This window comes from Heloderma suspectum, chromosome 1, assembly GCF_057233095.1.
Source record: "Heloderma suspectum isolate Gila_16-S chromosome 1, 16-S_ref, whole genome shotgun sequence".
NCBI lineage: Eukaryota > Metazoa > Chordata > Lepidosauria > Squamata > Helodermatidae > Heloderma > Heloderma suspectum.
The window spans coordinates 424,314,112-424,339,052 of record NC_139458.1 but is presented as its reverse complement, the minus strand read 5'-3'; the positions used below and the strand labels follow the sequence as shown (position 1 = coordinate 424,339,052).

The 24,941-nt window shown below is 46.0% G+C and overlaps 1 protein-coding gene across 1 annotated transcript in view; it reads right to left on the bottom strand.

Annotated features, from left to right (window-relative positions):
• Positions 1-2,372: 2,372 nt before the first annotated feature.
• Positions 2,373-24,941, bottom strand: part of ACYP2 (acylphosphatase 2) — a 96,423-nt gene continuing 73,854 nt past the window's right edge. Inside the window, exon 4 of the mRNA XM_084829246.1 lies at positions 2,373-4,452. Within this exon, the coding sequence (XP_084685372.1) occupies positions 4,338-4,452 (115 nt within the window). The 3' untranslated portion in view covers positions 2,373-4,337. The remainder of the gene's footprint in view (positions 4,453-24,941) is intronic.

Here is a 24,941-nt window from a genome sequence, read left to right as displayed (position 1 = left end):
TGGCTGTCTGATGAGGCTTTACAAGTAGCTGAAGAAAGAAGGGAAGCGAAAAGCAAGGGAGAAAGGGGAAGATATATCCAACTGAATGCAGAGTTCCAGAGAATAGCAAGGAGAGACAAGAAGGCCTTCTTAAATGAACAATGCAAAGAAATCGAGGAAAACAACAGAATGGGAAAGACTAGAGATCTCTTCAAGAAAATCGGAGATCTCAAGGGAACGTTTTGTGCAAAGACGGGCATGATAAAGGACAAAGAAGGCAGGGACCTAACAGAAGCAGATGAGATTAAGAAGAGGTGGCAAGAATACACAGAAGAACTATACAGGAAAGATCTGAATGTCCCTGATAGCCATGATAGTGCGGTCACTGAACTTGAGCCGGACATCCTAGAGAGTGAAGTCAAGTGGGCCTTAGGAAGCATTAGTAACAACAAAGCTAGTGGAGATGACAGTATTCCAGCGGAGCTATTTAAAATCCTAAAAAATAATGCTGTTAAAGTGCTGCATTCAATATGCCAACAAATTTGGAACACTCAACAATGGCCGCAAGACTGGAAAAGGTCAGTTTACATTCCACTTCCAAAGAAGGGCAATGCCAAAGAGTGTTCAAACTACCGCACAATTGCGCTCATTTCACATGCCAGCAAGGTGATGCTCAAAATCCTACAAGCTAGGCTTCAGCAGTATGCGAACCGAGAACTACCGGAAGTACAAGCTGGGTTTCGAAGAGGCAGAGGAACTAGAGATCAAATCGCCAACGTTCGATGGATCATGGAGAAAGCAAGAGAATTCCAGAAAAACGTCTATTTCTGCTTCATTGACTACGCTAAAGCCTTTGATTGTGTGGATCACAACAAACTGTGGGAAATTCTTAAAGTGATGGGAGTACCAGACCACCTTACCTGTCTCCTGCGAAACCTGTACGAGGGTCAAGAAGCAACAGTAAGAACCAGACATGGAACAACCGAGTGGTTCAACATTGGGAAAGGAGTATGACAAGGCTGCATATTGTCACCCTGCTTATTTAACTTATATGCAGAGTACATCATGAGAAACGCCTGGTTGGATGAATCACAGGTCGGAATTAAGATTGCCGGGAGAATTATCAACAACCTCCGATATGCAGATGATACCACCCTAATGGCAGAAAGCGAAGAGGATCTCAAGAGCCTCTTGTTGAGGGTGAAAGAGGAGAGTGCAAAAGCTGGTTTGAAACTCAACATAAAAAAAACTAAGATCATGGCATCTGGCCCCATCACTTCCTGGCATATACAAGGGGAAGAAATGGAAGCAGTGACAGATTTTACTTTCTTGGGCTCCAAGATCACCGCAGACGGTGACTGTAGCCATGAAATTAAAAGACGCTTGCTTCTTGGGAGGAAAGCTATGGCAAACCTAGACAGCATAGTAAGAAGCAGAGACATCACCTTGCCGACAAAGGTCCGTCTAATCAAAGCTATGGTCTTCCCAGTAGTAATGTATGGCTGTGAGAGCTGGACTATAAGGAAGGCTGAGCGCCGAAGAATTGATGCTTTCGAACTGTGATGCTGGAGAAGACTCTTACGAGTCCCCTGGACTGCAAGGAGGTCAAATCAGTCCGTCCTAAAGGAAATCAACCCTGAGTGCTCATTGGAAGGAGAGATACTGAAGCTGAAGCTGAAATATTTTGGCCACCTAATGCGAAGAGAAAACTCTCTGGAAAAGACCCTGATGCTGGGAAAGACTGAAGGCAAAAGGAGAAGGGGACGGCAGAGGATGAGATGGCTAGATAGCATCACCGATGCAATGAATATGAACTTGAGCACGCTCTGGGAGAGAGCGCAGGACAGGAAGGCCTGGCGTGCTATGGTCCATGGGGTCACGAAGAGTCGGACACGACTGAACGACTGAACAACAACAAAGGTGTCACAGGACTCATGAAATCCAGTGTTCCAAAATGGACTTGGAATTACACGGCTCTGCCAGTGTTTCAGACCCATTTCTGATCAGTTCATTCATAATGTGCCCAATTCAGACCACAAAACTATGGTGAGTGGAGCGTTTGGTGTTCATCCTATAGCTGTGAAATCTCTTTCCTACTGGGGACATGAATTATTGTTCTTTACTTCTGATGCAATGCTATCAATATAAATAGTATTCTAGGGTGAAGATGTACATCATCTAAGAAGGAAGTTGACAGTGTTGCCTTCAGCCATGGGTTGAATCTGTCTTAATTCCACCTTTGTAATTTGAACAACAGATGAACATGACCATGAGGCAAATGCTGGCTCACCTATAACTTTGCCCATCCTCTCGTAGTTATTTATTGTAACATTTACTTATTTATTTCAACATACGTATATCCTGTTTTTCTATATAAAATACACAAATGCTTCAGGCAGGCTGCTAACATTTTTTAATGTATATTTGTTCATTTGATGCCTTATTAATATGTTAAAAGTGTAAATATGCTCCAGCTTTCTTGGTGATTTCATAGGGGACTAGCCAATCAGTGCTGTGCACACCTGACATTTTGCTGAAAACTTGCAGAGGTGTTCACCACCACTCTGCCCCAGTTTTGACACTGGAAAGGTACATGTAGATTGAATGCAGAAAGGGGACTTCCAAAGTGGGCTCAACTCTCTAAAATGTTACTGCCCTAAGGAGATTACAATATAAAATTAAACAGTGAAGGGAAACAACAGTCTCTGTTTGTATGTGGTGATGATGACAGAGGATAAACCTGAGCCAAAGCAATTACATGTTATTAGGATTAATTTGGGTTGGAGACAAGGACTGGGGATTAAGAAGAATGGGGATTCATGGAAAAGGTAGGTTGCCTAAACCTCAGTAGAACCACTACAATGCCTTTTTGCTTTGGGCTGGCTTTTGGTGTGCAAGGTTAAGTGTTTAAGGGCGCAGTCCTATGGGGATGGCCGTAAGCCTCTGAATGCAGAGGCTTACGGCCATCCAGTGCAGAACGGAAGGAGTGGCGGACACAGTCTTCACCTCGGGGCTCCTCCTGCTCTGCATTTCAGATAGATGGGCTTTTTTGCCAGTCTAGCTGAGACATCGGGGTGGGGGAGGGAAGGAGGCTGGGGAGGCCAGAGGATTCCTCGTGAGCCGGCCTCTCCAGTCCCCTCCCCACCCATGGGAATGCCCCCTTTACCTTCCCACTGAGGTTGCTTTTGAGACTCTGGAGAGACAGCTGGTGTGGTTCTCTCTGTGCCAACTGTGTGGGATAGGGGTAAGGGTGGGGAGCTTGGACTCCTGGGTCCAAGATTGGAGAGCTGACTCTGACCTTGGATCCAGGAATCTAAACTATCCTATGGCCCCCCAGCCCTGTCTAGAGGCCATAGGATTGCTCTGCAATCCTATCCATGTTTAGACAGAAAAAAATTCCTACAACACCCAGCTGGGAATTGTAAGACTTTTTTTCTGTCTAAACATGCATAGGATTGTGCCCGAAAGGATTCAGATATCAGTTTGATTTTATGTGGCCACATGTGAATTTTAAGATGTAACCCATCCCAAGTCTTATTGCTAGGGAAGATCAGTAAGGCTGCAACCCTATACACAATTACCTGGTAGTAAGCTCCACTGGATGCAACAGAAGCTCCTTCCAAAAAAATATGCATAGGATTGCTATATAAATAAACAAATGAACATGCCTACTAACATGGGGATAACTCCCAAGGCCACAATCTGATGCAGTTATGTGCATGGAAGTCCTACTGAAATTAATGAACCATGCCTGCTTAATTATGTGCTGGACTGTGGACCAAACTGGATGGGACATTAAATGCATGACTGCATTTAACGTGTGTAGTTCCCACCCCCTTCTAAATAACAGCCACGGGTGGCCCTTTTAGGACTTAGACTATTATGTGCAAGGAGGGGGGTGGTAAATCCATCTCCCTTTGCTGCGTTTTCAATGAAAACTGCTCCCACAAGCGAATATTAACCTTGGGCAAGATGCTTCCATTGCAACCTGATGCCCCCTCCAATGGCTATTATTCAGAAGAACAAACTAGATGTTAAACATAATTTAAGGTCACATCCACTTTGCTTTGTTAATGTCTGCATTTGCCCTGAGATAGGTTCCTATTTGCCTTTTCTAATCTGTAGAGATGGCCTTAATTTGGGGAATCCCGCAACTGCAAAGAAGGTATATTCCCCCCCACCCGCCGCCCACTAATCCAACACACAATTTCTACTGAATGCAAATAAGAGAGTCATTACATTTTCCTAGCATGCAGAAAGCTTCCCAAAAGTGCAATCATGACACTTCAGCAAAGTGTGGACCTTATTATGCAACAGCAGCAGTATGATAATTGTACGCTTGCTGTTGCTCTTTTCATTTAATATCTTGTGATGAACCCAGTGAAATCAAGTTTTGAGATCTCCTTCTCATTAGAAAAATTCGCCCGGTCGATGCGTGAACTAGGGCTTCCAACGCTGGTCAGCCACGCCTTCCTGCACAGAGAAAGTAAGGGCAGGTGGGTTAGGATGTTGCAATATTATACCCGCATAATATTCATTCTGCTGTGATGCTTTATATGTTTAAAGAGCTCCCTTCCACATCAGTCAAAGCAAAGGAAGGCAGTTTTGCAAAGCAAGGCACTCAATCATATGCCGGATGTGCTCAGACGGCCTGCAACGAGGGCCTGCCCAAGCCGTTTTGCTGCCTGAGGTGAAGAACAAGGTTGTACCCCCCTCCCACTCCACCTACAAAAGCTGACTGGACTGGCAGATTAATCTGTCTTCAGCACTGATGGTGAAATAGCACCCTCCTCTGCACCTGAAGGCAGCAGGCTAACTTAGGGAGTGCAGAGCTGCATGGCACAAAGGTCTTGCCTCTAACACCTTCCTGCCACCACCCAGCATGTGCCGCCTGAGGTGACCACTTTATTCTGCCTAATGATAGGGCCGGCCCTGCCTGAGTCTCTTAGAAACAAGAATCTGGATGCAGGGTGCTTCCACAGCTATCCCATCTTTCCCTCCTTAAAGATTTTTTTGCATGTGATAACAAACAAGGTGGAAGTGGCTATGGAAAGAAATGGGAGGGTTAAAAAATAGAAGACGGTGTCCTCTAAAACCCATGTAAAATTCCATGAATGAGGCAGGGTGATTGCAAAATAAAAGCCTGATCTGGAAGCACCCTACACTTACAGATGTAGAGTTTGCCATTCTGGTTCTTTCCTTGCATACCGCCACAAGAAGAATCCTATTATTCCTTCCTGAATCTACCTTGTCTTTCCCATCTAGTATATGTCCTGGGATGAACCAGCCTGTGATTAAACCCAAGCCATTCCGAAATACTGGCCTGGATCAATGTTTGTGGATCTGGGAGAAACATGACAAAGGCCTGATCTTATGTGCTAGAACAGTTACAGTTTCATCTCACCTTTCCTCTGAGGAGCTCAAGTAGAGTGGCCACTTATGCATCACCAAGAAGAGGAAATTCATCACCCAAAAAGAGGACCAAAGAGGTCACTGTTTTACATGAACTTTGCAGATGCTAATGTATATGTATAGAAAAAAACCCTCTCTCTTGCCACCCACCAAGCCTTAGAAGGAAGGGCTTAAAACACAGTGCAATGGAGTCATCCGATCTGGTCTAGATGTTATCCCTCCCCTAGAAGAGTCTACATGGCCAGTTCCCACTTCCATGCTGTAATATCCACTGACACTCACCAGGGCTGGCTCCAGGTTTTTGAGGGCCCTTGTGGGCGGGGAGATGGCATCAGAGGGTGTGGCCTTGCCCACTGACATCATCTGGGCTAGGTGGGGCAATCTGGCCCCCCTTCCCAACAATGTTCTGCACCTGTGCTCTAACTGCTACACCACACTGCTTCCTGCACATATCAAGCCTCAGTGTTGTTTTAGAAGTCAGCACCAGCAGCTTGAATTGGGCCACTCAGTGTACGTAAGTGTTAAAACAAGCACTGCATTTGATGGGAGGACCCATAGCTTCATAGTGGAACACATCGTTTGTTTGTTTATTTATTATATTTATATCCCACCCTTCTTCCATTGTGGAAATCAAGGTGGCTACATGTGGTTCACAGGTGGTCTCCTCTCCAAGCACTGACCAGGCCCAGACCTGCTTAGCTTCAGCAAGGTGGCTGCCTCATGTGCCTTCAGACTATGCCCTGGAACACATGCTCTGTGTGCCTACAGTCCCAAGTTCAATCTGAAGTTAGAAGATTTATTTATTTATTTTACTTCTATTTATTTAAAATATTTCTAGGCTGCCTTTCAAGACGGGGAGCCCTCCTAGGTTGGTGTGCAACAATAAATGCATATACTATAATTCATATAATAAAAAACAACATGAAATAAAAAGAACAAATGTTCCAAAAAAAAACAACAAACATCAGCATAAGACAAAACATGCAACACCATTGCAGCTATAACCCAGGCCCCATCTACATGGCACTGCTTTCACCCCTCACTCGGTCGCAACTGTGCAGCATGTCAGCTTTGAATTAGCCTCTGCTGGGATACACTCCCGATTTACTGCAGGCTTCCCTAACAGACCTCACTGTGCCCTTTTTTTTGCCATTATATGTTAATGCGCAGCTCTGCAGTCCCGTGAGCGTGGGGGTGTGACACTTCAGTGGCTGTTTTGTATTTTAGGGGTTCTGTTGTGTCTTTCCTTCCCTCGTTAGGTAAAAAGTGGGTGTTTTGTGCCCCTTCATTTCCATGCCATCTGTTTGTCAGTTCCCCAGCCTGAGACTCTTGCGACGGTTTGCACTCACAAGGGTGAGCAGTACGTGCCTGCCCATCACTCTGAAATGGTGGCTGGAGCAAAGTTGGTTCTCCCCCAAGACTCCCTTGGCCGTTGGGCACTGAGTCCAAAAGCAACCATTGTGAAGATACAAAGCTGCAAAAATGTGCAAAAGTGTGATTAAACAACTGAAAATGCCTCTCTGTGCCTCTGTAACTGCACAGCTGCGAAGGCATGGGGGGAGTAAAGGGGGGTCACAGAGGGACGTAGTATATGTATTTTCTATACATATACTATGCACACCTACAACATGCCTGCTGCAAAATGTGAAGTCAGTCTGGGGAAGGGACAAACGGTTCGCAACTGTGGGGAAACCCACCGCAAACGAAAAACATGGCAGCAAAACGCCTCCTTGGAAGTCCGCATTTTCTGGGAGAAAACCATGGATGGCTGCGAAGTGGTGACTGCATCGTCTGACCTGAGGGACCTTGACTCACAGCCACCCCGGAGTAAAAGGCTCATGTAGATGGGGCCCCAGTCTGATAAAACATATCCAGGGGAAAGCTAGAGTAAACGAATCAGTCTTCAGGGCCTTCTTAAAAGCCTGCAATGATGGGGCCAGGTGGCCCCCTGATGGCAATTTATTCTAGAGTTGTGGGGCCACCATAGAAAAGGCCCTCTCTCATGTACTCACCCACCTAACTGCCCTCAAAGGTGGGCAAGTGAGACAGGCCTCTCTTACTGATCTTAAAATTTGGGCAGGCTAATACAGCTTAAGATTGCAGGGCTGGCATCTGCCTGAGGGGATGTCTCCACGAGTGATTTACTCTGAGCTAGCTGCATGTTGAGGTCATTAGGGATACATGATGTCGTGGCCATCCAGCAGCCACCCTGGAGCTTATCAGGGAAAACCCAGTTTTCCTGAGACTGCTTAAAGTTCAGTTATTTTCCTTAAGTCAGGTTCTCCCAGGTATAGTCATTGTATACCCCAACCCCAGCATTTAGTTCGGGTATGCTAGCCCTCTCCAGCAAAGGAGATCGTTACCTTGTCATGGTACTGGAGCTTGAGCACCTTAATGACGCCATGAGCTAAACTGTGAAGGGACACCCAAGATGGGAAGGTCATGGCAGAGAGGTCAGACTAAATATGATCCCTGGGGAAGGTAACGGCAACCCACCCCAGTATTCTTGCTGTGAAAACTAAATGGATCAGTACAACCAGAGATATGTCAGAGAAGATCTGTATGATGCTGTCAAGGTGATGCATGCCACATGCCAGCAAATTTGGAAAACACAAGAATGGCCACAAGAATTGATTGGAAAAAATCAAGTTATATTCCCATATCAAAAAAGGGAAACACTAAAGAATATTCAAACTATCGAACAGTGGCACTTATTTCACATGCCAGTAAGGTAATGCTCAAGATCTTGCAAGGTAGATTCCAGCAATTCATGGAACGAGAATTGCCAGATGTACAAACTGGGTTTAGAAAAGGCAGAGGAACTAGAGACCAAATTGCCAATGTCCGCTGGATAATGGAGAAAGCCAGGGAGTTTCAGAAAAACATCTATTTCTGTTTTATTGACTATTCTAAAGCCTTTGACTGTGTGGATCATAACAAACTGTGGCAAGTTTTTGATTGTATGGGGATACCAAATCATCTTGTCTGCCTCCTGAGGAATCTGTATAACGACCACGTAGCAACGGTAAGAACAGACCACGGAACAATGGACTGGTTTAAGATTGGGAAAGGAGTACGGCAGGGTTGTATACTCTCACCCTACCTATTCAACCTGTATGCAGAACACATCATGAGACGTGCTGGGTTTGATGAAATCAAGGCTGGAGTTAAAATCCCTGGAAGAAACATTAACAATCTTAGCTATGCAGATGATACCACTTTGATGGCTGAAAGTGAAGAGGAGCTGAGGAACCTTATGATGAAGGTGAAAGAAGAAAATGCAAAAGCTGGGTTGCAGTTAAACCTCAAAAAAACAAAGATTATGCAACCAGCTTGATTGATAACTGGCAAATAGAGGGAGAAAACGTGGAGGCAGCGACAGACTTTGTCTTTCTAGGTGCAAAGATTACTGCAGACACTGACTGCAGCCAGGAAATCAGAAGACGTTTACTTCTTGGGAGGAGAGCAATGACAAATCTTGATAACATAATTAAGAGCAGAGACATCACACTGACAACAAACGTCCACATAGTTAAAGCAATGGTATTCCCGGTAGTAACTTATGGCTGCGAGAGCTGGACCATAAGGAAGGCTGAGCGAAGGAAGATAGATGCTTTTGAACTGTGGTGTTGGAGGAAAATTCTGAGAGTGCCTTGGACTGCAAGATCAAACCAGTCCATACTCCAGGAAAGAAAGCCAGTAGGGATGGCAGAGAATTCCGCCACGGATCTTGGGGAGGCCAAATGCCAGTGCATTCGGCCCCCCGAAATCTGTGGCGGAACGGCCTGCCGCCCCCCCGCCCCCCTTGCGGATCCCCCCGGGACGAGACTTACCTGGGGCGGATCTTCTGGGCGGTGGTGGCTCCGGCGACGGCTTTGGCAGCGGCGGCAGCTGGTCTTCCAACCGGCTGCCACCGCCGCCATTTGCAGGTTTGTTTGGGTTTTTTTACACCAACGTGATAGGCTATGTAAGTTTTTACATAGCCTAAAACGTCTGGGTAAAAAAAAGGCGTACGCAAATGGCAGCAGCTACGGCCGCCGCCATTTGCGTACGCCTTTTTTTTTTTTAACCCAGACGATTTAGGCTATGTAAAAACTTACGTAGCCTAAAACAACTGGGTAAAAAAAAAAAAGGCGTACGCAAATGGCGGCGGCTACGGCCGCCGCCATTTGCGTTCTTTATTTTGCGTTCCCCTTATTTTCGCCGTCTTAGTCTACGTAAATATTTACGTAGATTAAGACATCAAAAATAAGGAACGCAAATGGCAGCGGCCGTAGCCACTGCCATTTGCGTACATGGGTTGTTGTGTTTTTTTTTTCCCCAGAGCCCTCCGCAGCCGGAAATCCGGCTGTGGACGGCTCTGGCCTGGCTGGGCCTGGCTGGCTGCTCTGCAGAGCCGCCACAGAGCACAGCCGGCCAAGGAGGATTCCGGGGTGAGGGACGGAACGCCTCCCCCCCTACCATCAGCATAATCCACGAACTGGTAAGTGATTTTCGTACATCCCTAAAAGCCAGACTGCTCACTTGAGGGAATGATATTAATGGCAAAACTGAAGTACTTTGGCCACATCATGAGAAGACAGGAGACCCTGGAGAAGATGCTGATGCTAGGGAAAGTGGAAGGCAAAAGGAAGAGGGGCCGACCAAGGGCAAGATGGATGGATGATATTCTGGAGGTGATGGACTTGACCTTGGGGGAGCTGGGGGTGGCGATGGCCGACAGGAAGCTCTGGCGTGGGCTGGTCCATGAAGTCACGAAGAGTCGGAAGCGACTGAACGAATAAACAGCAACAACAACATGCTAGCCCTGCCCAGGGGTGTGCCTTTCATCATGACCCCAGTCAAGGGGTGTTTCCTCCCATTGTGCTGAATGAGGCTTGCCCTCTCAGTGACCACAGAAATAACAGAGAAGCCGCTCAACTGACACGGCACATACCAAAGCCCAATTCCTTAAGTGCGATTAAGCGTGTTCTCGAGGCTCTGATTCATTGCCTTAGGAAGTAACTACTTCAGAGCTTCCTTATAGAGGTCCTGTGCATTAAAATGGGGGCTGCTTTCTATCAGTTTCCCACAACAAACCCATTAGTGTCTCAGAAGTAACTCGCATTGTGGTCAATGAGGTCCTGTGGGTTAAAATGGAGGCTGGCTTCTGTCTTGTTTTCTCCCCCTCCCATTTCCCAGCACAAGCATATGTGTGTCTACTCAGAAGTAACTCCCATTGTGCTCAATGAGGCTTGCTCCTGAAATGCAGGTGTATCTGGACTTTCAGGGGAAAGGAGACGCGGGGAGGGGGGGAAGCCTCTGTTTTTGGTTGAGTAGCCCCTGCCAGTCAGATGACGTTCCACCAGGAAGTATGTTCTGTGAAGTGATTTTTACTGGTCCGGAGAATCTCCTCATGGAGCCCTGTTCACAGCAAAGCTGATTCCTTAAAAAAAAAAAAAAAATCCGGTACTCCTCCATTAGCTTCTCTTTCTGTTGTTGTGTAAACATGGCCTGAGACTCTGAAGAGCCAGTGCCAATCACAGCAGATGATACTGGGCTCCGGGTGGGCTGACTTCATAATAATAAGCTCTTTGATGAGCTTCCACTGGGCTTTAAAAACCTGGCTGTTCAGGTGGGCATTTGGGATGGGTTAGGGTTTTTTAGAGCAGTGTTATTTTGTTAGGTTGTTTTGTTCAGTTGATTATGCAAATTCGCTGTATTTCATGTTATTAGTATTATACGCCACCTAGAGTGGCTAGGTAGCTGGCCAGATAGGCGGCTAATAAATCTAATAAATAAATAAATGCTGGTTTGTAATGGGGTGCGATCTGCAGCCTGTGGAAATTAATGGCAAAAAGCTCCCACTGGTTTTAATGGGGTTGGATTGCAACCACTGTGTATTTTACATAGCTGGTTGTTGTTAATTTAACAAAACAACACAGGAAAAAATATGATTGTGGTCTGAAATGTTTGGAGAGTCAGCACATGAAATCTCAAGCACCAGAAAGTCAACATGATTTTAAAAAGCATGTTATTAAATTCAACAACAGGAACTAAAAGGTTAGGAAATGCCAGAATTCTGCCCCATCTCAATTAAATGCCTGTGGATATACATGATGATTCAGTATTTCATTGAATAACAATGCTTTCCTTTCTACTCCTTCTTTGCTTCTGCTGTTTGGATTCCTGACCCCGGTAAGTATGCAGTTGGAAACATATTTACTCCAGAGTAGTCCTGTTAGCATTTTCTATCTTGTGGATTGGTGACTGGTGATCTGATGCCGAGCTCTGGTCGCCCAAACACACCGCATCCGAAAACAAGCTTGCAAACTGAGTCAAATCACTCATCACACACCAGCTATATGGTTAGGAAAAGAAAAAGGGATGATTCATGAACAGATTTTTGCTAATCCACATGGACAAACTGTGATTTGTCACTGTGCCTAAGAACAGCCCAGGGAACTCAGGGCCAAACTAGATGTGATGTGAGAGACCCATGCATAGATCTCCCAACATATTTTTTTTTTCCTTTGCTAAAAACAAACATGGACATGGGAGGGGCGGGGAGGGGAGGGGAGGGGAGAGATTTGGGTTATGTGCCTCCTAAACGCTGGTCCCTATGCGGAGTCTGGCAGTTGGATCCTCCTGCTCTGAGGACATCTCATCTGGTTATGATTCTGGGCTGATCCTGACAACTATTCACAGTTCAAATAAGGTTTCTCAGATTCATAACAAATTTTACGACGCTTGGGTGTGTTTTTTAACTAGCAAGCCATGAATACCTCGTAAGGGATATTGAGGACCACTGGATCTGTTACAATATGGCTACAGCATCATTACAACCAAGAATGAAGGGATTGATTGCTCACTCCCTAGTCAGGCTACTTGCCTTTCCCCATAGGGACCCCGACACCTTGGACCTTGCCTAAGACTTCAGAGAAGGCCTCTGCTAGCCTTCCCTAGCAATAGCTTCCCACTTCATAGGGAGGCCCATGCTGCATTACAAGAACGAGAGTTTGTTGGCAACATCGCTCTCTAGACTGGGGGAGCCTTGCCTGTTGAAGCAGAATGCATCCATCTGCCGATGCGCTTAAAGTCAGATTCTGCCTGCCTCTGCTGCCATGGAAACCAAATCCACCCAGTTGGCTAGAAGCGGGTAGGCTGGTGTTCAGATTCTCATGTCTCCTGTTCGTAAAGGATCAAGAAAAACCCACAAAGCAACATTGGTTGAAGCCCAGAGGCTATTAAATCAGAGTGGATACAACATCTCTAAAAAAGAGGGTGGGCAAAAGTTACAAAGGGATCTACTGGTAAATCATTGGTTGATTTACAGGAGATGGGCAGAGGGTGTAAACAACAAGAAGGCTGCCCCCACCCTAAACTGAGCTGTTAAAACCTCTGATCTACAATAATGCAGATGTGGGTTTGTACTTATATATGCAGGACATCCCAGTGTATGACTCATGGGATTGAGTAGGTCAGTCTTCCCTAACCTGGTGCCATCCAGATGTGTTGGAACTGCAACTCCCATAATTCCCAGCCAGCATGGCCAATGGCTGCAGAACGTAATTGGCTCTGTCCCATGAGCCACCGCTTTTTTTCTTGTTCCACCTCCAAGCCACTGTTTTGCAACTGGCTCTGGTTGATGGAGAGACTTGGACTAATAGTAATAAAAAAAATAGATCCCGGAAATGTGCCCCTGAAATGGAAAACAAGGGAGTGACACACACAGAGACTGACTGGGTTCATATAACACAATAACCGACACTCAAGGGTTGAGTATGGGTTAAGTGTGGGTTGTCATTGAACTATGGCTTGCTGTTGAAATATGAGCTATCATGTTGTCTGAACCCAGCCATGGTAACAAATCATGGTCTGTTAGCCATGAGCAACACATGAGTCGAACCTATGGTTTGTTGTTGGGTTGTGAACTGTGGGTTGTTCACCGTGGTTGTTAGCGTGGCTGGGTTCAGACAGCATGATAACCCACGTTTCAACAACTTGCGGTTCAACGACAACCCACACTCAATACATACTCATCCCTTGAGTTTGGCTTATCATGTTGTCTGAACCCAGCCAGAGAAAGAGAGAGAGGATGTGCATTTCCTCCTGCCCCATCCAAGGTGATAAACTATTCTGGCACATTTTCTGTGACTAATCCTACTAGGTCCTACCCTCCACCAGTTAACCAAAACCGAGAGAGAGAGAGAGAGAGAGAGAAAGAGAGAGAGAGAGAGAGAGAGAGAGAGAGAGGCCATGTTGTGGGCAGGTCAAGAACTATGCTTCCTCTAGCATAGAGATGGGAGAATGACAATCCATCTCCCAGAGCCCATATGGTGTTGCTTTAGCCAAAAAGTTAAGAAGATAAGCATGCATAATTTGCAGGGTCTGAAATCCAGGGGGCACCACCTAAGTAACTTTAGCCGCAAGACAGGTTAACTGTACTTTCCAACAAGGTAAACTTTATTGTGTAGTTTCAGAATAATGGGACAGCCTTGTGAGAAGCAGGCATGCCAATAAATCTCCGTGCTGTTTTACAGGGTCCTGGGGCATTATGAAAGATAACAGAGACGTGCCAGACTTTATGGTCTGATAACATGAGCAGAATGTGAATTATTTTAACCTTTGTATTTTGGGATATCTCTTCTGTCTGTCCAATGTGTGAAAATGGAGGTCTTGAGGTTTTTTTAATAAGATTTCAATATTGTTAATATGAGATTGCTACTTGATTGCTGCAAAGGGGTCTGGAGTTTGGAGAGGACAGGGTTAATGGCACCAGAATGACTGCAAATGTTTTTTGATGGTCAGTAAGCCAAGTTGACAGGCACATCTTTTGTTAGGGAAATTGCAGATAAATGGCACAGAGTGGAGCTGTTTACCTAACCCTAAGCCACCTTGACTTAATTTACCCCTGGGGCTTAGCGGAACATGCCAGCTGCCATCTTGAACACTCATAGCTTGCCATTCCATGGGAACCCAGCATTGTGGGTTGTTAGAGAGGGGAGGTAAAGGTAAAGGTGTCCCCAACCAGTCGTGTCCGACTCTAGGGTGTGGTGCTCATCTCCATTTCTAAGCCGAAGAGCCAGCGCTGTCCAAAGATGCTTCCGTGGTCATGTGGCCAGCATGACTGAACACCGAGGTGCACGGAACGCTGTTACCTTTCCCGCTGAAGCGGTACCTATTTATCTACTTGCAATTTCTTGCTTTCGAACTGCTAGGTTGGCAGAAGCTGGGACTGAAGACGGGAGCTCACTCCGTCACGCAGCACTCGGGTCTCAAACTGCTCTCCTGCTGACCTTCCGGTCTGCAGTTCAGCGTCTTAACCACTAAGCCACCGCGGCCCTATAGAGAGGGTAGACAACCCTCAAATTTAGTGCTGTTTGAGGGTTGTCTACCCCCTCACGACACTGCAAACCAGGGCAAGCAGGGGTCCCCATTGGCGCCACGCAAAAAGGGTGCCAGCACAACACGACAGCCCCTGCCGCTAAATTAAGCCAAAGTGGGCTGTCGTGTTGTACAAATTGGGTCAGCAATGTGGTTTGCAGGATCAAAATAAGCCAACGTGGCTTAAATAACGCATGGCCTGCGGTATTGTTATTTGAGCGTTGTTTCCCCTTCAAACAAACCATTGTGCCCTGCTTCGGACGACGCAATGGGCCATGCGTGAGTGGTTAATTAGGGAAATGGTGCCCAGCACACACTGGCATGCACCGAGGATTAAAACAATCCACTGGTTGTTTGATCATGTGAACTGGCCCAATGACTAGGAAAGAGCTGGAAACACCTCTGGAAGATGAGAGGCATTTTTAAGCTGTCTGCCTCTACTTATGCTCAACCTATATATTTGTAAATGAACTCAAATATTACAAAATGCCTTATGTCTCTAGTCTAGTTGATTCCACCTTCCAAAGGAAACCAAACGCAGGTGAGCATTGCACCCCTGAAACTTCTCATTGCCCAGGGATGTGTGTGACCGTAACAATATTTGAGTAAGATTATTACTTCTTTTTATTGTGCAATTAATCATTTTACTTTGGCTTTATACCTTGCTGTACTTCAGTGTATTCTATTGGTGGTTGTACGTCACTTGGAGCATTGAGAGGCATAGTGAATTTAAAATAGCATAAATACATGGGCAAACAGTGCAGGAAAGCATATTCCTTCTATTCCTAACAAGTTTGCCAAATATAAGGGTCTAGTTTGGATTTGGAAATTGGCCAGAAGCAGGGGCTGCCTTTACTTCACAAAGCTGATTCACAATACTAGCACAATGCTTGTCATTAGGAAGGGTGGAGAGGAAAGAAGGACTGTATATTTCAAGGAGCTCCTAGTGGGATGCAGTGTGTCTCTGGTCTGCACGCAGAGGCACATTGCAACACCAGGGAGCTCCTTCTCAGTGGAACTGAATCACACAGAGTTCAGTGGGGAAACAGGGTTTGTTTCCACTATGATGAAGTTCCCAAATAAAAAGATTTACTTTTTCCTTGGGCGTGATTGTCCATTTACTTATGTGAGAGTAGGGGTGTACTGATTGTGTAAGGATTGTCAGGCACTTTTCATTCCGTTGCCTGCCCAGTGATGGAATTGGATTTGTTTTGTTTCCAAATTTGCACAAATTTGCATTCGTTTAAGTGCACAGTTGCACAGATTTGCATGTCTGAAAATGCACAAATTCCCCCAAAATGTGCATTTTCACGCTTTAGCCGGGGGGGGGGGATGTGCATTTTTGGCTGGCTTTTGTTTATTTTGCATATTTTTCTACAACAAAATTTGTGCAAAATTCCCAAAGGTTACAAAACTAGTCTGTAAGTCTGCAGAATCCACCTGACAGGGGAAAAGCCAGTCTGCTGCAGAATCCGTGGATTGGATTCATGAAAATCCAAACTCATTTGGTCCCATTGTGGATTTCTCTGACATCCCTACATGAGAGAAAGTAAAAGATGTGGGCTAAGCCAGCCCCCTGTTCCTGCTGCCCCTACTTTTTTGGGGGGAGGCTTTGCCTGTTCCCCCAACCCATTCTGTCTGTTTGCTGCACTCAATAGAACTTCATGGGAGTTGCTGAGAACTATGCATACTCTCAATATAACATCATCCCTTTCCCTCCATTGCTCCATTCTGGGTTTGTTCCTGGATACATCAAAGTGTGAATTTGGAGTGTGACAAAGAGACACAAACAAGGGCTGTTTTTACAGCGTTGCACGCAGGGGGTTGGACCAGATGACCTCCAGTGTTCCTTCCAACTTTATGATTCTATGGTTGTAAGATTAGGGTCCAGACAAAAGAAGGACTGCTAATGTGGTCAAACTGGTTGGCCCAGCCTAACCTGGCATATCCCTTTGGTAGCTAAATAGTCTGGTGCTGGGTTGCCATGGGAACTAAATAGTTGGATTAGTGTTCTCAATAGCTGGTCTTCTGAATCTGTAGCAAATATCTGAAAAGGGGATACTTCTCTCCCCACTGCTAAAGATGATGAAAAGAAGTGATCTGTGTGAAAAGGAGAAGACCACAGTTCGAGGCATACTTAGAACAAGGAGTTGGATTTTGGGATCTGGAAGTATCTTGGAGTGCAGCTGGCTGTCTCCCTAGAAGATCTGATGTGGGAGCAGAGAATTTGGGCTGTGTTGGAGTGTTTAAACTGCACCCACCTATGCTCAACCTATATATCTGTAGATAAAATATTATGAAACATCAATAAACCTCTAGTGACTTTCTTCCAAAGGAAATCAAAGCCAGGTAAGTGCTAGGTCCTGAAACTTCTCACTCCTAAGAGATTGGGGGTGCACATAAAAACATGATACATTCCTTTCCTGGGCTCTTGACAAAGGAAGGGAAAGAGCTGAAACCCAGGAATTCCAGTGCCATGACATGCTGCAGCGCCAGTGAAAAATAAGAATGCAAAGCAGTTGTATGGCATGGCAAAAATGATTGATTATCATTGTCAAGAATAGGAAAAGGAGGGGGGTGTATTTAAAAGCCTATGCCACACGCAAGGAGCTCTGCATATTCAAAGGCTATTATCTTTCATCAGTTACTCAGATTCCTGTGGCTAAGCGGAATTGTGTTTTTCTTAAATGGATCATAAGTAGGGTTGTTTGGTTTTTTGCCTTTGTTTTTCACAGTGCAGTTCATGATGCCTGATGCAACATCCATGATGGGATATTATTTATTTATAGAGATTTCTAATCTGTAACCAATGGACCTAATGACTCTGGGCGTGCATGCTGTATTTTTAAAGCACAAATAATCAACCACCACAATGAAACAATCTATAGATTGAAAGGCAGTTCCTGATATTTTGTCACACACTCTGGTAGGGCCAAGGAGCAGAACCTAGGGAGGGGCTGGTCTTGGAACACAGAGTGAGGCCAGTGGAGGCTGGTAGCTCCAATATCAGTGGGGTGGTGTCTCTGCTCCAGGTTTCAGTCAGAAACAGTCAGCACTGTAAATGAGCTATCCAAGGTGCTTGGTCTGACTGGTTCTGACTGAAACCCGGAGTGGATTCACTGTCCCACTGACATCAGAGCCACCAGCCTCCATTGGGTGAGGCTATGCAAAGCCTAGAATTACAGAGTTGGAAGGGGCCCTGGAGAACATCTACTCCAACCCCCTGCTCAGTGCAGGATCTGAGATATAAGCTGCAATTAGAGCATCCCTGACAGATGGTTGTCCAGGCTCTGCTTAAATACCTCCAGTGAAAGAGAGACCACCACTAGGGATGTCATGGGTGTCCGGCTGGGGCTCGAAGCCCAGCAAGAAATCGCCAGCTTGGCCCCCAGGATGCCAGTCCATGAATCCCTGCACTCGCCCAGCTTGGTGTGCGCCGAGCTGGGCAAGGACGCAGCCGCCTGCTTCCTCGCTGAGCTGCCATTTTCTGGGGAAATGGCAGCTCCTCTTTGTTCACAAATGCCCATCTGTGCAAATGATGGCCGTAAAGGGGCCATTTATGTGTAAGTGGGTCATTTATACCTGTAATCTTGCGTAAATGCCCCCTTTACGGCTACCATTTGTGCAGATGGATGTTTATGAACAAGGACGAGCTGCCATTTTCCCACAAAATGGCAGCTTGACCAAGAAGCGGGTGGTTGCGTGCCATGCACTGGGTGCTCATGGACTGCTCAGCTTGGCACGCAGCGCAGCAAACAGGAACAAGCGGCCAGTGGGGGTCCAGTGAGCAGTACGCAAACCCAAACTCTGGTGAGTTCGTCCATCCCTCCACACACCTCCTGAGGCAATCTGCTCCACTATTATACAGCTGTTACTATTATTTGGTAGGAATGTGTAAGAAATTTGTTTCAGTTCCTTTTTTAAAACCAGGAATTACTCAGTTTGCAACTTCCAGACTGAACACGGACTCAGACGCAATCTCGGGTTGAAGTCTGTACATTTCCAAGATACTGTGATTTGCGGACCAAAAAAAAGGTATTCTACAGCATGCGTATGTTTGAAAAATATGCATGAAAAATGTGTACATCTGAAAAATGCATACATTTGAAAAATGCACGTAAGTATGCTTTAGTCAATGGGAGAACAATGCGTACATCTCAAAGCTGTGTACATTTGGAAAACTACGCCTGAAACTATGCACAGGTTTTCAAGTGGAAAGAAAAAAACAAAATTCACAATCTGATACAGACTCAAGTTGGAACAAGCTGTGAGATGGAATTGGAGCACTTTGGCAAGCTCAAGTTTTTGCTGATTCGCATATCCCTACTATTAGGACGTTTCTCCTAAGGTTCAGCCAAAATCTGCTTCCCTGCAATTTCCACCCATCGGTTCTAGCCCTACCTTCTGGAGTAACAGAAAACAAGTCTTCTCCATCTTCTGCATGACAGCCATTCAATATGTGAACACTGCTATCATGTCTCCCTCGAATCTTAGTTTCTCCAGGCTAAACGTACCCAACCCTTTCAACTGTTCCTCACAGGACTTTGTTTCCAGACCTTGCATCGTCCTTATCATCCTACTGTGGACATCCTCTCCTTTGTCTAGCTTGAAATCAATGGGACTTAAGTTAGTCCTAAATTAAGTCTCATGGATTTCAGTGGGTCAAATCTAAGCACAACTAAGTGTGGATCCAACCCACTGTCCTTATTTTGCCTTTGGGAAACATGTTGAGGATTTAAAAAATGTTGTTATTATGCACATACATGGATTAGGGCTCTCCAGGCCTTAGCCCCTTCTCGCAGGTATCATGAAGTTAAATCTCTGATGGGGGTGGGGGGGAGCAGATGCATTTTTAGAGGCATGTATTTGGCACACATGCATCCAAATGCATGCACATGGGCACAAAATGTCAGCGCACTGCTTCTCTTCCATCCCTCTCCCAAATAACCCAGGTACTAAATGTAGGTGAATACGTTCAGAGTTACAGGCATTCTACAATACATATAACTAGACCTGGTATGAGATTAAACATTCTAGAAAACTGACATCCATGAAGACACAGACACAACCTGCTCCAGAAGCCAGAGCAGGAGAGGCTGTCACAGAGAAAATGAGTACACTATATGGCTAATGGAGAAGAGCTGCCCTTCCCTTTTCCATGTGTGATGGGTGCAGGCAGTAAGAATAGGGCTGTGGGGCCATAGCTCAGTGGTAGAGCACATCCTTTGCATGCAGAAAGTCCCAGTTTTGATCCTGGCAACTCCAAGTAGGGCTGGAAAAAAATCTTGCCTGAAACCCTGGAGAGCCATTGCCAGTCAATGGCTGGGTTCACACAGCACGACAAGGTTGAGTATGGGTTGAGCGTAGGTTGTCCTTAACCCATGGGTTGTTGTTGAACCAGTGTGTTGTTGTTGAACTGTGGGTTGTTGCATTGTGCAAACCTAGCCATGCTAACAATCCCTGGTTTTGTTAACCATGAACAACCCCAAATTTCACAACCCAACAACAAACCTTGGGTTCTCTTTGTGGGTTATTCGTGGTTAACAAACCATGGTTTGTTAGCATGGCTGCGTTCACACAACAATCCATGGACAACAATCCATGGCTCAACAGCAACTCACACTCAACCAATACTCAGCCTTGATGTGTGAAGCCAGCCAGTGTCAACAATACTGGGATAGATAGACCGTGGTTCCTATGTTCCTATGTTCCAGTTTTCCTATTTTCATCTGTGAAGATCTTGGTGGGTTAAGCATTTCTATATATTCAAAAAGCTACCACATAGATGATGGAGCAAATTTGTTTTATGCTGCTCCAGAGGGTAGGACCAATGGGTTCAAATTACAAGAAAGGGGATTCTGACTTTTTTATTTCATAAATGTATTAAATGCCTCATAAAATAAATGTCTCTAGGCACTTTATAACAATAAAATACAAATAAAATCACAATAAAATCAACAATATAAAACTAATGAACATGCCAACACAACATAAAATACAGTATCACTAAACATTCGGAAGAACTTTCTGACCATATGAGATGTTTCACAGAGGAACAGACTGCCTTATATCAAATCAGAAGATGGTGGACTGTCCTTCATTATTGAAGCAAAGCCTAGAAGGCTACCTATCAGGGATGCTGTAGCAGCAGATTTCCTGAAGATGGTGGGCTGCCCTTCATTAATTTTACACGATCAGATGACCTTTGAGGTTCCAATTCTATAATTCCTATGTGGAAAATTGTAAAGTGATACATTAGGGTGGGGGGGCAGGGAGAAGGTAGAGCTCCAAATATTTTGGACATCAGCTCCAAACATTCCTGACCATTGGCCATGCTGTCAGGAACTGATGGGATTTGAAGTCCAAAACATCTGAAGACCTACCTTCTGACCACCCCTGCATTAGGAAACACTGTCATAGTAGGAGCAAATTCTGGTGGAGGTAGTGGTAGAACTGGTGACCTCTGTTGAGAAGGTGCCATGCAATAGATTGGCCCCATCCCCAACATTTTCTCCATCCCACCTGTTGTAGAGAAAGGAATTTTGTTAGGAGATAAAAAAGCAAGATTAAATATGGGGAAAAGTAAACAAGCCAGCCAACCACCATATAGATTGCAGTGCTTACCACCAGACAAGAAGATGTCTTGGACAGTTTTCTTTTATATATGAAGCTGCCATATACTGAGTCAAACCATGGGTCCATCTAGCCCAGTATTTTCAACACTGACTGGCAGCAGCTCTCCAAGGTTTCAGGCAGGATTCTTTCTGAGCCCTACCTGGAAATGCTGGGGGTTGAACTCAGGACCTTTGACATACAAAGTTTGTGCTTTACCACTGACCCACAGTCCTTCCACTAATATAATAATAGGTTTGTATTATTAGACTGCTTTTCTTTGCATGGCCATTCACGAAAAGGTGCATTTTACTGAAGGTCAACAAATCGATTCAGAAATACAAAATAATATAAGGCAGGAAAAGGGAATACTTCACCCTTACTATTATCCCTTCCACATCCCATGTTGCTTTGCCCCGTCTTAAACTGAATGCTGCAGCTGTGTGATTTACCATTTAAATTAAATACATCAAACAGCATTTGTCAAGGAAAAACCTAGGCACAGTTATAAGTAGCCACGTTCTCCTGCAGTTTTCAGTGGAAGGTACTTGCTTATAACTTTGCAGGAGCAGAGCCCTAAGAAAGAAGCAATTCCCCATAGAAAAACCTATATTATTTCAGCAAGTCTGGATCCCACATCTCACCCCGTTTGTGCATGTAAATGACAAGAGACACTTCTGATTAATGAATACTCCATTACAGAATATAGTAATAAATTATTTGCAGTAATAAGTTATTATAATTACAATCAGGACCGAACAGATTTCACTTGGAGGAAAAGCCCTTCATTAATTTTGCACGATCATATTAAAAGCACAAACGAAAAACTGCCCTCTACCAGCTTTGTAACTGGCATGTGCAGAAATGGAGTATTTCTTTGCTGTGCATTAATGCAGACAGAACCTCAGGCCTGCGGGCCAAATCTAGTGTGCCTGGTGTCCCAATCTGAGCCTCTAGATGGCCCCACCCCTTTCCCTGGCCCCACCCCCTTTCTCCCAACTGCTGGTCCTTTGGTTGTTTCCCAGCTTTAGGGCATTCTTTTCCCCTTCCAAAAGGCTGAAGTGCCTCTCCTCAGGCTTCATCACGGGCACCAAGAGCTTTAAACTCAAATATGCTGGTATTTTTGGTATTTTGGCCCTGCCTTTTTTGCCTCTGGCTTCGCTTGTTTTGCCTTCGGCCTTGTCCACCACTGGAATGTGCCCCCCTCCCCTGCCCAGGATTCTCCAAAACTGAAATCAGCCCTCGGGCTGAAAGAGGCTCAACAGCCCTGATCTACAATGTGGGGCTGCATCCAAAGAAAGGGCCACAATCTCTGCAAATTTGTTTGTGAGTCAGCCCCAGGAACCTCAGCAGAACATGCCTGCTCCATCTGGGCTCTATGAAAGAGTCACCTTCCAGGCAATTTGCAAACTTCCTTGCATGCAATTTCCGCCTGTGCTGTGGCCTCGAAACGCCAGCTTTTTCATCCACTGCCCCAAGTTGTGGGGATGGGCGTTAGCTTAGATGGCTTGAAAAGCAGACCAACAAAGGCACGGAGGAAAAATCTATCCTTGGCTGTCAGCCGTGAGGGCTTAATGGAATGTCCATATTCAGAGGTAATGACCACGGCTTGGGGCAGGAGCCACCAGGAATCTCCTGGACTAAATGGACCTTTGATCTGATCCAGCAGGGCAATCCTTATGTTCTTAAGTGAGATGTTTTGACCCTACTGAGCGCTAAGCGCCAGCACGTCAAAGAAAGGATGCCACATCCCATGGTGAGTGTCAGGGCCGGCGTCAAGGGTAGGCATGGTCGGGCACCTGCCGAGGGCCCGCAACCCAGCAGGGGCCCACTGACAAGAGTCCCCTGGAGTCGTTCCTCATCTTCACCATTGCAATGCGCTTGTTCACCTGCCTCTCGCTCTGGGTCAGACAAGGGTGGTGGTCAGAAGGAGGAGCAGCAGATGCCACAGCCTCCTTGCTCCCTGGCTCTCCGCCTGTCAATCAAGCAAGTGGGAGCAATGATGAGAAAGAGAAGAAGGAGCAAGAGCCGCTGGCGACAATGGCGGTGAGGGAGGGGCTCACTGGGTGACTTGCCCAAGGGCTTGGAAAAACATGGAGCCAGCACTCCTCCCATCGGCTGTTAAAAAGGAAGTGCTTATTTTAGCAGCTACATACATTGGGTGGCCCAGTTCAAGGTGCTGGTGATGACTTCTAAATCACAGCACTACCATCCTGAGGCTTGATTTGTGTGGAAAGCAGTGTGGTGCAGTGGTTAGAGCATGGGTGCACAACAGTGCCTGGGTGGGGGGCTGGATTGCCCCACCCAGGCCAGATGATGTCAGTGGGCAAGGCCATACCCACTGATGCCATCTCCCCACCCTCAAGGGCCCTCAACCACCTGGAGCTGGCACTGGTGAGTGTCAGTGGATGTTACATCATGGGAGCGGAAACTGGCCATGTAGAAGCTGTTGGGACAGAGATAACATCTAGACCAGATAGGATGACTCCACTGGATAATCCTTTGTTTGAAGCCCTTCTTCAGGTTCCCCTTCAATCAGAGGCTCAGTGGATGGCTTTTGCAGTGGTGGCCCCCCAGCTCTGGAGTGCTCTCCCAAGGGAAACTTGCCTGGCACCCCTACTGCTATCTTTTCAACACCAGGCTAATACATCTTTGTTCACCCAGGCTTTTAAAATGTTTTTAGGGTGCAGTCCTACTGCGATGATCATAAGCCTCCAAATTCAGAGGCATATGGTCATCCTATGCAGGGTGGGAGGAGCGGCGCTGGCGATCTTCACCTCCCCATCCTCCCACCTTGCATTTTTGCTAGATGGGCTTTTTTGCCCTAGTGAAAGTGTCGTGGAGGGGGAGGGAAGGAGGCTGGAGAGGCCTTGGGACAGCTCGTACCCTCCCCACCCACCAAAACGCCCCTTTCCCCCCTCTCCGGAGTCACATTCTGGACCTCAGAGAAGCAGCCAGCACGGTTCTTTCCGCACAGGCTGTGCAGGGTCAGGGAGGGGAGTCAGAGCTCCTATTCCCAGCTCCGAAGTCGGAGCACTGTCTCCAACCTCAGATCTGGGGATTGGAGTGCTGTCTAGGGGCCATAGGATCATTCCCATAAGTGCTTTAAGTATTTTAGCAATTTTAATGTTTAAGCTTTATTATTTTAATCCCTGGGTAGGCAATGTGGTGCCCACAGGCACCAATGAGCCCCTGACATCTTTCTTGGCAACTCCAAGGTGCTCTGCTCCTTCCACTTACATTATGGGTGTTGTGTGTGTGTGAGAGAAAGAGAGAGAGAGAGGGAGAGAGAGAGAGCGCGCACATCTATGGGTGGTGGTCCAGACTGAGACAGAAAGAGAGAGGGTAGAATGAGTTGGCTAGTAGAGGAAGTGCAGAAGAAAAAGAGCTTGCCTTTTGTGAAATAGGTTTCAGCTGGTGCTGAAAACTGTGGGTTCAACTGTGGGTTTAGTGTGCTGGGGCTCAGATCCCATCTCTGCCTTGTACTCAGGTGACTTATCTTTTGTGACTAGCCTTGCCTACCATGGCAGCCATTTTGTGGTGGTGCCCAGGACAGTTTCTCAAATTGCCAA